This window comes from Lutjanus erythropterus, chromosome 21 (genome assembly GCF_056507025.1).
Source record: "Lutjanus erythropterus isolate fLutEry1 chromosome 21, fLutEry1.hap2, whole genome shotgun sequence".
NCBI lineage: Eukaryota > Metazoa > Chordata > Actinopteri > Lutjaniformes > Lutjanidae > Lutjanus > Lutjanus erythropterus.
This window is the reverse complement of record NC_139337.1, coordinates 22,529,502-22,543,960: the sequence shown is the minus strand read 5'-3', so window position 1 is coordinate 22,543,960 and position 14,459 is coordinate 22,529,502. Positions and strand designations below refer to the sequence as shown.

Here is a 14,459-nt window from a genome sequence, read left to right as displayed (position 1 = left end):
AGGCATGCAACAGCAGCGAAATGATCTGACGAAATGAAACCAACAAAAGAATAGCAGATTGAGCAGAAATGAAAATTGCTATTTTGTGCTAATATAATCACTTCACTGCCTGGTAAATTGAAAATAAAAGTATATTTTTCATTGCTTTAACGGCCCAGTGGCCTAATGGATAAGGCATCAGCCTCCGGAGCTGGGGATTGTGGGTTCAAGTCCCACCTGGGTCGTGAAAACATCATGTATAATAACATGACTTATAAGTCAGCAAAATTAAATCACACCAGCAATGTGATAAGAATAACACATTGTACTGTGACTTAAGATGCTGTATTATACTACACACATATTTTTGCAAAATCTTACAGTGACAAATGTAGAGCCAAGTTTCAATATTTCAATAAAATATTTTATTGACAGAAATACAAATGGTGTACACAAATCATCCACGTTGTATGTAGCCTGTGTTGGTTTGTCAGGTCGGTGTGATATAGTCAGAAACATCCTCCAGGCTTGTGCACTCATTGTCCAGGTACTCCAGGATCAAATTACCCCCATTGTACAGGGGAGATTCTGGGTGAGCCAGCAGCGAGATCAGGCTGTCATCCATTCGGAAAGCCTCACCAGTCTGAGGGTGACACAACCGCAGCTTCTGAAAATGAGGAGCAAAGAGGTACACTGTTAAGATGGAAGTATGGAATGTGTTGTGTGACATTAAATTATTTTTATTTTTTCTTTCCAATATACATTTGTTGTCTAGTTATCCATGATTATATGTACACATTACTGTATTTGCTATGGTTTAGGTTGCTGTAGACATTTATGAAAATAGCATAATTTAATTTAAAAAAGAATTGACTATTAAAATTTATGTTATAAAACTGTGTTTTTGCATCCTCACTTGACAAAAAGTCACCATCTCAAATCTAGATTTTGGTGCTCATGCTTACAACTGTAACCCAACTGTTACAAAAACAGGCATGCAACACATTTAACACTAGTTAGCTCAGCTTCCTGTAAACAGGGTTCTGTCTCGCTCCTGTCACAGCTGTAGGCAGGAAACTGTTCATACATAACACCCGAATTTCACCCTCTTTTTTTAAAACCATATTTTAAGAAGTGGAAATTATGAAGAAGACAATACAAGGTAGGTACAGAAACCTAAAAGTATGGTGAGGTAAGCAGATCACTTAATGGTAGCTGTAAGTGTGTTGTGAAAACTTCATTGTGATTAACAGGGAGTCGACTCATGCTATCGGTTACCTTCGCTGTCAGTACGTTATTGTTGTTCTTGAGGCTAGCTAAAGAAGCTGCATAATCCACAACTTTGCCCACACTCCATTTGGAACAGAAGAACATGGGTTGGCTCAAGTCTTTGGATTCTTTAGGAAGATAAACCTGAAAATATGTTCTTTCTGTCTGGAAAGGCAAAAACGAGAGAGAAAATGATCAGTTCAACAAAATAACAAACACAGAGGTACACTGCAGATAACATATCAATATGAAGAGTTATTATCACATTATTATAAATAAAACAGCTGTGATTTTACCTGTGGCAGTCCCTTGTCTCCTGCAGCGTGCAGTTTCAGTTTCATTAACGCTACTTTAGCTGCAGTTGCAGGGTTCTTTGCTCCTCTGCGTCCTTTACTTTTGGATCCATCCTTTGACTCTGAGAAGACACGAGAGTAAAACAAACATCATCTAAATGTAAGTGGGCTGATTAAAACAAACATATGAACATTAGTTATGACAAAGATGAGAACAGTTTGTTTAACACTGATCCCATGTGGACAAGTAAGGAATGACAGAAGATATTCTAACCAACAATCTTTTGCACCAGCTCTTTTGTGGCTGCCATTCGAGGCTTTTGGACCTCCAACTTCTCACACTTGTGATCATCTTGATGACGATGGCTGTAAAGTAATAGAAAAAAAAAATATGAACCTTTCAATTTCGCTACTGAAATAGTAATATACTGTAAATATAAAGTCTCTGAGCTACAGGTCAACACACAATGTTAATTTAGAAAAATGGGAATGCAAAAAAGAAAAAAACTATAAACCTACGCCAGACAGAAATGTTTTTCACACTGCGGACATATTACTGGCAACAATTCTTTTCCCTTGCAGTCTTCAAATGAGCATGGGTAACTTGTGCTGCCACCCTCAGTTCTGGGTTCCCTTTTGACTGGCTCCTGAAAAAAGTCAGAGGAAATATAAGAACAACCCAACCAGTATCTAAAGACAGTGCAAAGGAAAAAAATGTCCCAGTGGTAATCTTATCAAAGTAGAACACAAGGAATATGTAATAAACAACACAGCATACCTCTGAACATGAATGGGCCTCTCTGCTTCTGTGCTCAAGGCTGTAAAAGACAAAAACAGTAAATCTTTCATCAACAATAAAACATATGGAATGATCTGAGGTGACTCCTCTACTGCTTATACCTGACACCTTTAACTACTGGAGCTTGACTGATTTTGATGTTGACACAGACACTGGTATTTGTGAGTTCAAAAGATTTGAGTTTCAGATTGTAGTTACTAATACTTACTTTGCAAACTATATTTATTTAAATAACAAAATTTTGTTTTTCTGAAGGAAAATATAGATGATGAAATGTCTTCAGAAGACTAGAGTGAGGAATGTAAGAAGGCTCAGAGGCCAACAGATAACAGTGGCTAGAAACTTAGCCAGTATAAATAGCTGGAAAATGTAACACACATCATTAGAGATGTAAAACAACACTGTCATTGTTGAAGTTGAGTAAAGTGTGGTATAACTACTTAATTTGAGCTGAGGATCTGAATACTTCCTCTAAGTTTGGATTTTTTTTTACTCTATGAGATGATAAATTCTTACCAGAAAACACCACTGCAGCAATCACAAACAAATGGAAGGAAATCTAAATGGAGAATGTGGAGGAAAAAAACAGTTAGTGTCAGGGCTGCATTCATCAACAGACCTTAAAACACATGCAACTCATTGATTTACAACTCTGTCAAAAATCTGTCTACTAATTACAACATAGTGGGTTGAGATATGAGTTTAATAATGATTAGTAAACAGATACCAAAGTTATACAATGATGCTACTTTGTTTTAATCTGGGCAGGAACTTTCAGTAGCTACTGAGATATATGAGGGCCAGAAATAATTTCTCTACAATCAGTTATTTCACATACGCAAAGTTTACTTAACTTAAGTGAACACTGGTGTCCTACCGATTAAGGCTAACACAGCTAACGAGCTAACACAGCGGGCTAACCATATAGTTCCTCACAGTCAAATGATGCTAACACCAGCTAGCTTGGCTAACAGGCTAACAACGCTAAAGCTATGCTCCGGTTGTTCTATATTGACAAATACAGCAGCATAGTGTCACACTTTAATGTGTTTGTTTATTGAAACTCAGATGGGGTTGAAACTGACCTTTCTGATTGCAGGAACCGATTTGACAATGCTTCCCAATGTCTAACTCAGCCATTAGTTAGCCGTTAGCCGTGAGTCTGCGGATGTCAACATGAACTCTGACCCCGTGACGTCACGTAACTGAGATTTCCCTTATTCTAAGTTTCGTTTCACTACGACAAATTTTAAAATTAATTTAGGGTACAAGTGTAACGATATATACATGTATACATACACACACACACACATATATATATAAATAATATATATATATATATATATATATATATATATATATATATATATATATATATATATATATATATATATATATATATATATATATATATATGTATATATATATATATATATATATATATATATTTCTACCAATGTGATTACAAAAGATTCGTCAATTTAATGATAAATCATGACTTAGATAGCATAAGTTATATTAAGAGATCTTAACTGATTATTTTGAGAAACTTCACATTTTGGGATATTTCGTGGGAAGTATGTCATTATTTTGACAACGCTTCTAATTATTATCAGGAACTAAATCATTGTTTGAGAAAGTTGTAGAAATTATAATGAAATATCAATTATGTATTATTGATATTAAGTCTTTCATTAGGATCTAAAGTCGTCAATTTGAAATACTGAGTCATTATTTTGTGAAAGTTTCTTATTATTTTATGATAGTCAGTCATTATTTTGAGAAAGTTTCTTATTGTTTTAAGATATTGATATTTTGAGAATTTTCCATTATTATGACTTACAGAATGACATTGACGGAAATGGAAAAGTTTTATTAGGTTATCTAACTTCAACCAAGAGGGGGGAAAAGCTCAGGGTGAAAAGGAAGAGGGAGGGCGTCAGGTGTCACTACGTCACGCAGGTAATGGTGAAAGGTGTGGTGAAAGCTGCATTGACTGGCTGGTTTGAATTGAAAGGACAAAGCCGTCGAGCCGGAAAATCTGCCAACACACCCGCCTGTAGAAACAAGTAAGACGGATATCAACACCACCTAGGAGAGTCCGTGTGTACTTCAGTCACCAGCGCAGTTTACAACAAAAACTGCTAAAAATGAGCAAAATCTCAAAGTTTTTCAAGGGGAGCTCCGGCTCGAGTTCATCGAGCTCCCCGAAGTCAAAACACCACCGGTCCCGCGGAGGACCGACACCGCAGGAGGCCATCCACAAACTGCGGGAAACGGAGGAAATGTTGACGAAGAAACAGGACTACCTGGAGAAGAGGATAGAACAGGAAATTATGATCGCCAAGAAGAATGGCACAAGAAACAAACGAGGTATTTTATTTGTAGAGGTCTGAAAACATGTGTGCACCTGTTTTTCCATAGAAGAGGCTTTTATTGTGAGTTCCAGGGCTTATAATTGAATAATGTTAAAGTTTGAAGGGAAATGTCACTGTAAAACTCCTCACAAATGTATTGAATAAGGCTGTTTAAAATGCTAAAATACTCTTAGGTACAGTAAGGCCTCTAAACTCACAGCACACATACTTCCCTGGGAGATCCTTGGCCTGCAGTGATTGTTTTTTATGCAGCAAGTATAACAGGTTTGTTACAATGAAGTGTCAGTCGAAACAAAAGCATTTTAATAAACCCGAAAGAAAGAAACCATAGTGAAAAAATTTACATCATAAAATCCATTAGTCTTCCCTTAAATGTATAAAAAATCCTGCAAGAATTCAGTAGGGGGAAAAGTTTTGGTTCTGTTAGGGTTTTCACAGCCAGAAAATCTGTTTTCTCTCTCGGTTTTGATAAAAACTCTTAGATTTCCTATAAATTTCTAAAATTCCTTTTTATCGCTTCCATAAGAAAAAACATTTTGTTCTCATAGGATTTTCAATAAAATCCCTCATGATTCTTATAAATTTCTACAAATCTAAATCTAAAATCTAATCTAAAAGACCTTTTGTTCCTATTGGATTTTCACGATCTTATTAAAAATTTGCTTTTTCTCTTGGTTCCAAGTTGCTCAGGATTCCTATAAATCTCTAAAACTCCTGTAAGATCTGATATCACCTTTATAAGAAACAATATGTAGTTCTTTTATACAATCTGGTTCAAAATCTGTTTTTCCTGTTGGTTTCAATGAAACCTCTTAGGATTCCTGCAGATTTCTGAAGACCCAATACGACTTTTTATTGCCTTTGTAATGTTGATCAGTGTCTCCCAAAGTCCAAGAGGACATCCCTAAATGTCTTGTTTTGTCCACAACCCAAAGATATTCAGTTTCGCTGTCAGAGACGACTAAAGAAACCAGAAAATATTCACATTTGATAAGCTCAGATAACAGAATTGCGACATTTTTTCTTAAAAAAATGACTTAAAATAATTAATTAAAAATAGTTTGTGATTAATTTAATCGTTAACAACTAACTGATGAAATGAGCAGTTATAGCAGCTCATGTTCACTGTGAAACCTTGAGGTGTTGCACTGGTCGCTGAATCACCTCAGACTAAAAATAAACATTGGGAGGAACCTTGTACCTGCTGTTTGTTAACGCCCAACAGCTGAAGCTCTCGACTGGATGAATGGATGGATGGACAGACAGAGAGATCAACTGACAACGATCTGTTTTTTTTTTTTCTTTCTGTATCAGCTGCCCTGCAGGCCTTGAAGAGGAAGAAGCGATTGGAGCAGCAGCTCACACAGATCGACGGCACGCTCTCCACCATCGAGTTCCAGAGGGAAGCTCTGGAGAACTCGCACACCAACACAGAGGTCCTGAAGAACATGGGCTACGCTGCCAAGGCCATGAAGAAGGTCCACGAGGACATGTAAGAACATGGTCCTATAAGCAAGAAATCTCACTTGAAAAGTGTAATATTGGTATTTAGCACTGTGGATATCTTCCCAAGATGTTTGTCACACTGGTTATATAAGAACAATCATGTGAAATACTTGTGCTCCATGACAACAATCCCTTAGTATAATAAAAGAATATATTATAGAGAATATTAATAAGATAAAATATGCAGGTGAATGGGCTCCAAACTGTTTCAGAGGAGGCTCAGTGGAAGGAAATGGAAAAAGTATTGCAAGTTATTACATTACAAGTAGATCACATAGAAGAGTGTAAATCTATATGATCTGATAAAGAGATGGTTCAGAGATACAGTGTTGAAGGATTTTACTGTTTTTCTCACATTCCCAGAGTCACAAACTAATGCATTTAAAAAATACTAATATTTTTATTGCTTTTTTAACTTAAAGATGCAGTGGCAGTGTAATGGAACAACAGTGCAGGTGCAAGTTACGTCTGCATAGATCTATACGTTTCCCACCTTCATCCATCTGATAATGTCTAGAATTAATGGGTCACACAAGTAGTTTATATGAGAAATATGAAAGTAGAAAAGGAAGAGTGATATCAGTTAATATATATATTTTTAAAAACTAAAAAATTGAAAAAGCAAACAAAGAAAACAAACAAAAACAATGCCCAGAGACAACATATGTTTCTGTATTGGTCCACGAACACAGTCAGAGTGTTGTTCTTAATGAGGCAGCAAATCAAGAGGCTCCTTACAGTCCCTCTGTCAATCCAGTCTCTTTTACAGGAACAACTTCATCTTTCAAATCACCATTTTCAATAAAAATACACAAACAGTCGCCTGATTTCTTTGAAAAGGTAATGTTCCCTTGAGAATATCAGTTTTTCCATTAAAAGACAACAGGACATTTCTCTCAACCGTTGACCTTTTCGAGGACTAGTAGTGCTTCTCCAAGAGAGACAACTTGGTTGTAATAGGCACATTTCAAAGAGGGATTGTTTACTGATTAAAATTTGCGATACACGGGTGCATTCCCAAAATAAACACTTTTGGGTCGAGGGCTAACTTAAGAGATAAAATCTCTGCAACAGCCATGTTGATTTTCCCCTGAGAGGGTCTGCATATAACGACATAATCATTATCTTATAAGCATCCAGGGGCGGAGAGGAGGGGCACATATTTTCAAGCTTTTGTGTGAGGGAGGGGGGCACAGTCTCTGACTTAACTCTGATACCAGTACCAATACCAGCACCTCTTCTCTCTTTTTCAGGGACATTGACAAGATAGATGACCTGATGCAGGACATCACAGAGCAGCAGGACGTGGCACAAGAGATCAGCGACGCCATCTCCAGACCTTTCGGCGAGACATTCGATGAGGTTAATACCTTTCCTACCTCCTTTGTCACAATTTATTTTTATGACCTTCACATTCAATGTATTATTTGTTCCAAGAAGGCGATTTGTGATGCAGCAAGCATAAAGACGCAAAACATACAATATGTATATATACAGTATAACACAGAAAAGCACAGCCACTGACATTAACTCGAGTCTAGAGCAGGATATCAGTGTCCATTTTAACCCCACAGGGGCAATAAACAACATAATGAACACTGACTAATGTCACATCACCTAGCAACAAAGCTATGATAAGCGTAATATACATCAGCATCAACAGAACATGACTCATCTCTAAAATCTCTCTGCTTTTTCATCTGTCATCTATCAGTCCGCCATTTTCTTTTGCTTTTAGAAACACCCTCTGTGTTACACCTGCTAATCTATTCGCTGCTCTGCTGCTACTGTAAAACTGGGGAAAAAATGCACCTGACAGACTCTAGATTCTGTGTTTTCTCAGGATGAGCTGCTGGCAGAGCTGGAACAGCTGGAACAGGAGGATCTGGAGGAAAACATGATGAATATGGGCGGACTACCCAGCGTGCCGAGCGGCAGGCTGCCTTCAGCACGGCCCAGTCAGCGCGGAAGTAAGTGCAACATACCTGATACATTAGACGCCAAATTACTGAACATTTTTAACCACTGGGCTCAACAGCTACTATTTGTATTCCAATATGTATGAGCCACTTTCACAATTTTATCTGCAAAATCCGGGTTCTAGAAATTCATCTCAGGCTGTCTTTTCAGTAACAAAATTAGGCTTCATTAAGCCTCAACCTTGATAAATGTTCCATAATAATTTGATAGCATCACGTGTTAACAATTTCTGTCTTTCTAACAGCAATGAAGAAAAGGGCAGAGGAAGAGGACGACATGCGTATGCTGGCATCATGGGCAACTTAACTGCATTAAGGCAGCCTCTCGCCTGGAGAAAGAGACATATAGAAAGATTTCTATTTCTTTTTTGTTCACCTTTTTATATTAATTTTGAAGGTTTTTAGGGAAAATGAAGAGCATTATAATATTTTTAAAAGCTTTTTGCTTATCGGCTTTTGATGCCACTTTGTATTTATCAAGAAATTGAAGTTTCTACGTGAAGGAATCAATAAACTGAATTTTAGATTTTTGTTCCTATCTCTTTTTTCCTCTTTTTTTTCCTGTTTTCCTTTCTTTGAAGTGACCATTCTTACTAGCCTGTACATAAAGCACTACATTCATAGGCCTGATGAAGACATAATATAACTGTGACTTTTTAACACAGAGCAGAATACTTAACTGTATTTCATACAGCTGTAAATAAAGTCTGACTTTCCATTAATGTTGTAAATATATTGCTCCAACGTTCAGGAATAAAACCGTCCCTTAATTACTGTCTAATAGTGTCTTAATTTCTATATTTATATACTGTCATGTTCTGTGGAGCTTTTGTAAGAAGGACCACCATGGTTTGTCCTGTGTGCCACATATATTTTAAAAAAGAATTACTATTCTCACCACTTGAAAATGGTAAAGAATGAGTAAAGATATTGAAGTTTACTTTATAATTCTTTAATCATTAGTATATAAAATAAAAAATTCATTTGGTGTAGTGTTTTTTTTTAATTGCACAGCACACATTTAATCAGCATATTAAATTACATCTGAAAAACACTGTTTAAAACTGAGCAAATACAATTCAGATCAAAATAGTAAAAAGGTAAAAACAATTTCATAAAAAGTAAACCAAAAAATAAAACAAAACATAAAATAGTTACAACTGATCTTCTGTCTGATGTCAAATTAAATAATAAAACTGACAAACATTCATATAGAATCATGGCTTTCCTTTCATAGATCTAATCAATGTCACTGTCTATCATCCATTATATAACCAAATCTAATATATGTGAGGAATAGTCAAATTATTCTCAGTGCCCAACTGTGAAAATCCTTCCAAAATAAATTTGATACATTTAAAGAGAACATCAAGTGTTAAATTGTTTCTGTTTCTTTTACAAAATATCCACATGTAGTATAGTTGTATTTCTTAGACGTTCAGGAATCAAGGGTTCAATGATCAAACGATTTAATTGGAGACGTTGATATTACCATGATAAACACGTCCATCAGGAATTACATGAATAAAAAAAAAATAAATGTTTCTGTTTCCGCCAAGCTTTTAATTTGAAAGATGATGCCGGAAGCAGCGCCACGCTAACTAAGCTAACATTCCGGTTAGCTTGTCTCTTCTGTCATCAGGTAGGAGGAAGTCCTTTCCGCCGGCGAACTAGCCTCCCGAAGACAAGTAATACCTGAACAAAACCACGATCAGGAGTTTAACATAGTATGGAGGCGAACAGACCACTTCAGACGGCAGGTGAGACACTAACTTGATTAACTTTTTAAAACTCTTAACTCGCGAGTTGCCAAACAAACATGGGGAGTTCCCGTGGCTGTTAAATTGGTCGTGTCTAGATAGGAACCCTAGATCTCAACAAGGCTCGCGGGATTTGAACACATATTTCTGTATTGCGCACGTTGTACAAACATTTTATGGTTCATAATGTAACATCGCTTTAGTTAAGATCTGCTTAGTTTTGGGGACTTGGTTGGTGTTCGGGAAAGATCATAATTAGGGTTAAAATATTCACTCTCGCGAGATCTTTCGCGGGCCTCGGGTTCCCTTCAAGACACGACCATTAAATTTAGCGCTAAGTTAGCAAACTGTGTCCAGTCCAGGCTAACGTCAAACATTTCCTCGTAAACCGGGATGTGACACGTTTCACACGTATTATCTTATGACGTTAAGAGGAGGTTAAAAATATTTCACATACTTTCATGCCCTTATTACGCTGTTATTAACCAAGTCTTATGCCAATATTTTCATATAAATTCAGCGATATGTTGCGGTTAATTCACTTGGAAACTACTTTGAACTGTGATTTGTTAAAATAGTTTTTATTAGTGAAAGTTGGCTACGGTAGATTAAAATAACCAAAATATTGCGTTCCCGGAAGAGTATTATTCGAAGAAATTAATTCACACTCACAACATATAAGAAACAGACTGCACATACACATTTAATATATTAAGCAAGAAAAGAGGTGGACTGTTTTTGTCTTATCCTCTTGCACTGATGTAACAACTTATATTATGACTTTTATGTAGTTGGCAAAAAAGTGTAAACTAAAAACTAAAATTGATCAATTAGTTCAGGGCTTCCTAACCTTTTGTCAGATTATCATGGACAAGAGGATTTTAGCGTAAGGAATTATCTCTGAGGGTTTTTGGGTTTGTTTGTTTATTTATTAAAAACAAACAAACAAAGTCTTAATAGTCAATCAACGATCAAAGCGAGATCACTATAAATTATAATGAATAATTCATTATAATTAATAATTATAATAAAATTAAAGATGAATTTGACTTATTGCACAAATTGTTTTTAGAGAATATTGTTATGTGGAATTATATTGGCTATGACAGTTGTGTTATGGAGCTCTGATATTGTGACAACCTTTCTCTGTTAAAAGAGTCTGACACTCTGTTGCAACCTGTTCAAATACTGAAATATACAAATTTAATGACTGCAGCTGGAGATGCCTCTGGAACAGATGAGGAGGCCAGAAAGGCAGCAGCTGCAGCAGCAAAGGCGGCCATCCGCCTGCCTGAGGTCCGTCTGGTTGTGCTGGGCTGGAGGTGGCCAGGGAAGAGCCTGACGGGGAACACCATCATCGGTCGGGAAGAGTTTCGCTTGGAGCGAGCGGCTGAGTTCTGTGTGAAGAGACAAACGGAGGTGGACGGGCGGCAGGTGACTGTGGTGGACACTCCAGGGTGGTTCTCCGCCCAGGATACACCACAGTCGTACAAAGAGGAGCTGGTGAGGGGAGCATCTCTCTGCCCTCCAGGTCCACATGCCTTCCTGCTGGTCATCCCCGTGGGCATGTTCACAGAAGTGGACCGTGCTCGCATCGAGGAGCACGTGAGCCTCTTTGGCGAGTGTGTGTGGAAGCAGACGATCGTGGTTTTCACCTGGGCGGAGGTGTTGAGGACCATTTCAATCGAGAGGTACATCCGCAGGGAGGGTAAAGAGCTGCAGTGGGTGCTGGAGAAGTGCAAGCGAAGGTACTTTGTTATTAACAACTGCATATTCGGGGAGCATCCCCAAGTGGGGCGCTTGCTGGAGAGAGTGGATAAGCTGGTGGCAGAGGAGCGCGGCTACTACAACCCAGAGGAGGTGGAGAAACAGAAGAAACCTATGGATGTGAACCAGAATCCAGCCAGGGATGTGCAGGAGCTCGGGGCTCGGCCCAAACAGAACTCTGGGCTGAATTTGTCCAAAGCCATGGAGGTGGAGCCGCTTTCCAGTGAGTGATGTGTTCATCTTGGCTCATGAGAAAGTCAGAGATTCAGAATGTTACGAGTTCATATGAGGCCTTTTTGTGTTAATTTAAGATTATAATTAAAGTGAATAAAAAATGAATTTGAAACTTTAAAGGCGCTATAATCAATATTCTTAGTCAACAAGTCTTAAGGGTCATCCACACAAAAATAACTAACTATATTTTTTTAAGTTATAGTTCTTAGTGTGGATGGGTCCTAGCCAGGGTTAGCAGATGTCTCTGTTTCATGGTGCCTTTAAGGTAGATGCACTTGTTAGCCTTTGTTCAGATTTTAACTTCCTTCTGCCGGGCTGATATGCAGGAAATTTACACTTGTAGATTGCAGCAGTGATTGAACAACATGTATCTCAACACCTTTCCTAACATTTTTTCTTGCACTTGTACTGTGATTTTTCAATCTGTCTCGTTTCCTTCTGTATCTCCATAATAACCAGAGAAAGACAAACCTAAAAACATAGCAGAGCATAATCTGTTCCTCCTTAACACCACTGTAATTGTTGTGAATTTAGCTAAATGCCATGTGAATTAAGCTTGCATTTATGTATTTTTTTTAATGCATTGTTTGGTTCTAGATTAACACGACACTGTTGGCTGTGGACCCTCTAAATCCTGATCGTTGGAGCCTCTGCCTCACTGTGCTGATGGCAAAGCTGCTTATTTGACAAGAAAGAAAAGGGTAAATAGCAGAGATGTAACTGAATGTACAAACCAGCGTGCTTTATTTTATTTATTTTTTCAATCAGACGTGTTAGTTACTGTGTGTTGTAGTTGTGTGTATCTACTCACTGTGATCATATGGGAGGCCTTTACCACATAAACTCCTTTTTTTCCACGCTGTCTAGAGATTTATATACTCCCCTGTTTGAACATGAAATTATATTTTGAACATAAGTTTGTGACATATTTTTAAAAGTGTCTTGAGGGTTGTGTTACGATTTAATTTAAACTAAAACAAGGAAGCACAAGTTGTTACACAGGCAGGTGACCGTCATCATTTATAAAGTCGTGTGTGTGTGTACACTCCGTAGTCAAGGCGGATACCAACGGCAGAACTGCACTACTAAATTGTTACTATAATATTCTGTCGATGACTGTTGAAGGAATTGCTCCTTTAACGATTCCCATTTGTTGTGACCAAACTGTAAATGCTTTTCTCATGTTGTAATGTTTATAACTCTCAGTGTACAGTCATAAAGCACTCGAGCGGTTATTGATTTCTGTCTGTTGTGTGTTGCCTTAAAGAAATGATCTTGTTTCACTTGTATCACTTTGTGCCAGAAGGGACATGTTTGAGGCAAGGATGTGCCACGTAGAGCTGCAATAATTAGTCGATTGACAGAAAATTAACCAGCAACTGTTTTGACAATTGATTAATCATTTAAATCATTTTCATAATCACCAGTCAAGCGTTTCCATTGTATATTTTGCTGATATATTTTTGTAATTTTGAGTGTTTGTTGGACGAATCACATAATTTCAAGATGTCATCTTGGGCTTTAGGAGACTGTAATGGATAGTTTTCATTATTTTTTGGCATTTAAAGTTCAATATTCTGACATTTTATGGACGAAATGATTTATCTAGAGCTGCAACAATCAGTTGATGGACAGAAAATTAATAATCAACTATTTTGATAATCCTCTCGTCTCATCATTTGTTGATAGTAAACTAAGTATTTTTGATGTTTTTTTAGTGTTGGTTGCAAAATGCAATTTCAAGATGTCATCTTTGGTTTTAAGGGACTGATGGGTATATTTCATTTTTAAAATTCAATATTGTGACATTTTATAGGTAAAATTTGTCAATTAGTCGATCTGAAGAAAAGTCCTCAACACACAAAATAGTGTAATTTTCTTTCTTTTTTTATTACCAACGTGCCCACAGTACTGGCACTGCACAGTAAAGTCTTTCTTTTTATAGCTCTTGCCCTCTAGATACCATAATATAAAAAAGTCAGTCAAAAAAGTATTGATGTAGATATAAACAGCTCATTTTAAGGTAACGAAAACACAACAATTCTCACACTGAGGTGAGTAAACGCCAATGAAGACATACATATGAATATGATAGTCCATTTCTGCCACATTCTGCTGATGAATCACACTGGACCTTTAACTTTACACCTTGCTGCAGTGATGTACAGGTGGACTCCAGGACCCTGTGACATCACTGGCTGTTGGGTGTGGTTACAGGTGCAACAGAGCACATTTCTGACCACACCCATCAATCGTGAAATGATTCTGAAACCTTCAACCAGAGTAGGCAATCAAACACTGATTTTCAGCCTGGAGTTGCTCTTTAAGGAGGCAAACATTGATTCAGTGAGACGCACTGACTGTAAACATATTGTTTGTTTACAAGAAAACACCACAGGGCACCTTTAGGTGATTGTGTAGTCTGGTGTAGTCCTTGAATTCCAGCAGGCTATGCAAGTATTATGCAAGACTCTGCAGCTTTTTGTTTGTTATGG

General features: G+C 37.3%; 3 protein-coding genes and 1 non-coding gene across 5 annotated transcripts; 3 read left to right on the top strand and 1 right to left on the bottom strand.

Moving 5' to 3' along the window:
- The first annotated feature begins 151 nt into the window (after nt 1-151).
- trnar-ccg (transfer RNA arginine (anticodon CCG)) lies at nt 152-224 on the top strand. The gene has a single exon. It is a non-coding gene; the product is annotated as a tRNA-Arg (tRNA).
- A 157-nt stretch (nt 225-381) lies between these two features.
- On the bottom strand, nt 382-3,534 carry zfand1 (zinc finger, AN1-type domain 1). Its single transcript, XM_084747177.1, has 8 exons — nt 3,426-3,534; nt 2,857-2,899; nt 2,320-2,359; nt 2,061-2,188; nt 1,816-1,907; nt 1,545-1,663; nt 1,258-1,413; nt 382-646 (listed from the first exon to the last, which is right to left on the bottom strand). Exons 1-8 carry the CDS (start codon nt 3,478-3,480, stop codon nt 470-472), a joined length of 810 nt encoding a protein of 269 aa, XP_084603303.1. The 5' UTR covers nt 3,481-3,534; the 3' UTR covers nt 382-469.
- Nucleotides 3,535-4,313: 779 nt separating this feature from the next.
- chmp4c (charged multivesicular body protein 4C) lies at nt 4,314-8,973 on the top strand. The gene is made up of 5 exons (XM_084747759.1): nt 4,314-4,713; nt 6,033-6,210; nt 7,478-7,586; nt 8,068-8,194; nt 8,449-8,973. The coding sequence occupies exons 1-5, from the start codon at nt 4,491-4,493 to the stop codon at nt 8,508-8,510; spliced, it is 699 nt and encodes a 232-aa protein (XP_084603885.1). The 5' UTR covers nt 4,314-4,490; the 3' UTR covers nt 8,511-8,973.
- Nucleotides 8,974-9,801: 828 nt separating this feature from the next.
- gimap4 (GTPase IMAP family member 4) lies at nt 9,802-13,203 on the top strand. Of its 2 annotated transcripts, XM_084710339.1 has the most exons (3): nt 9,804-9,963; nt 11,180-11,953; nt 12,562-13,203. In XM_084710339.1, exons 1-3 carry the CDS (start codon nt 9,933-9,935, stop codon nt 12,564-12,566), a joined length of 810 nt encoding a protein of 269 aa, XP_084566465.1. In that variant the 5' UTR covers nt 9,804-9,932; the 3' UTR covers nt 12,567-13,203. The 2 variants fall into 2 exon arrangements, with proteins under 2 accessions (XP_084566464.1, XP_084566465.1); XM_084710338.1 differs by lacking the exon at nt 12,562-13,203 and having other exon boundaries at nt 9,802-9,963; nt 11,180-12,130.
- Nucleotides 13,204-14,459: the final 1,256 nt, after the last annotated feature.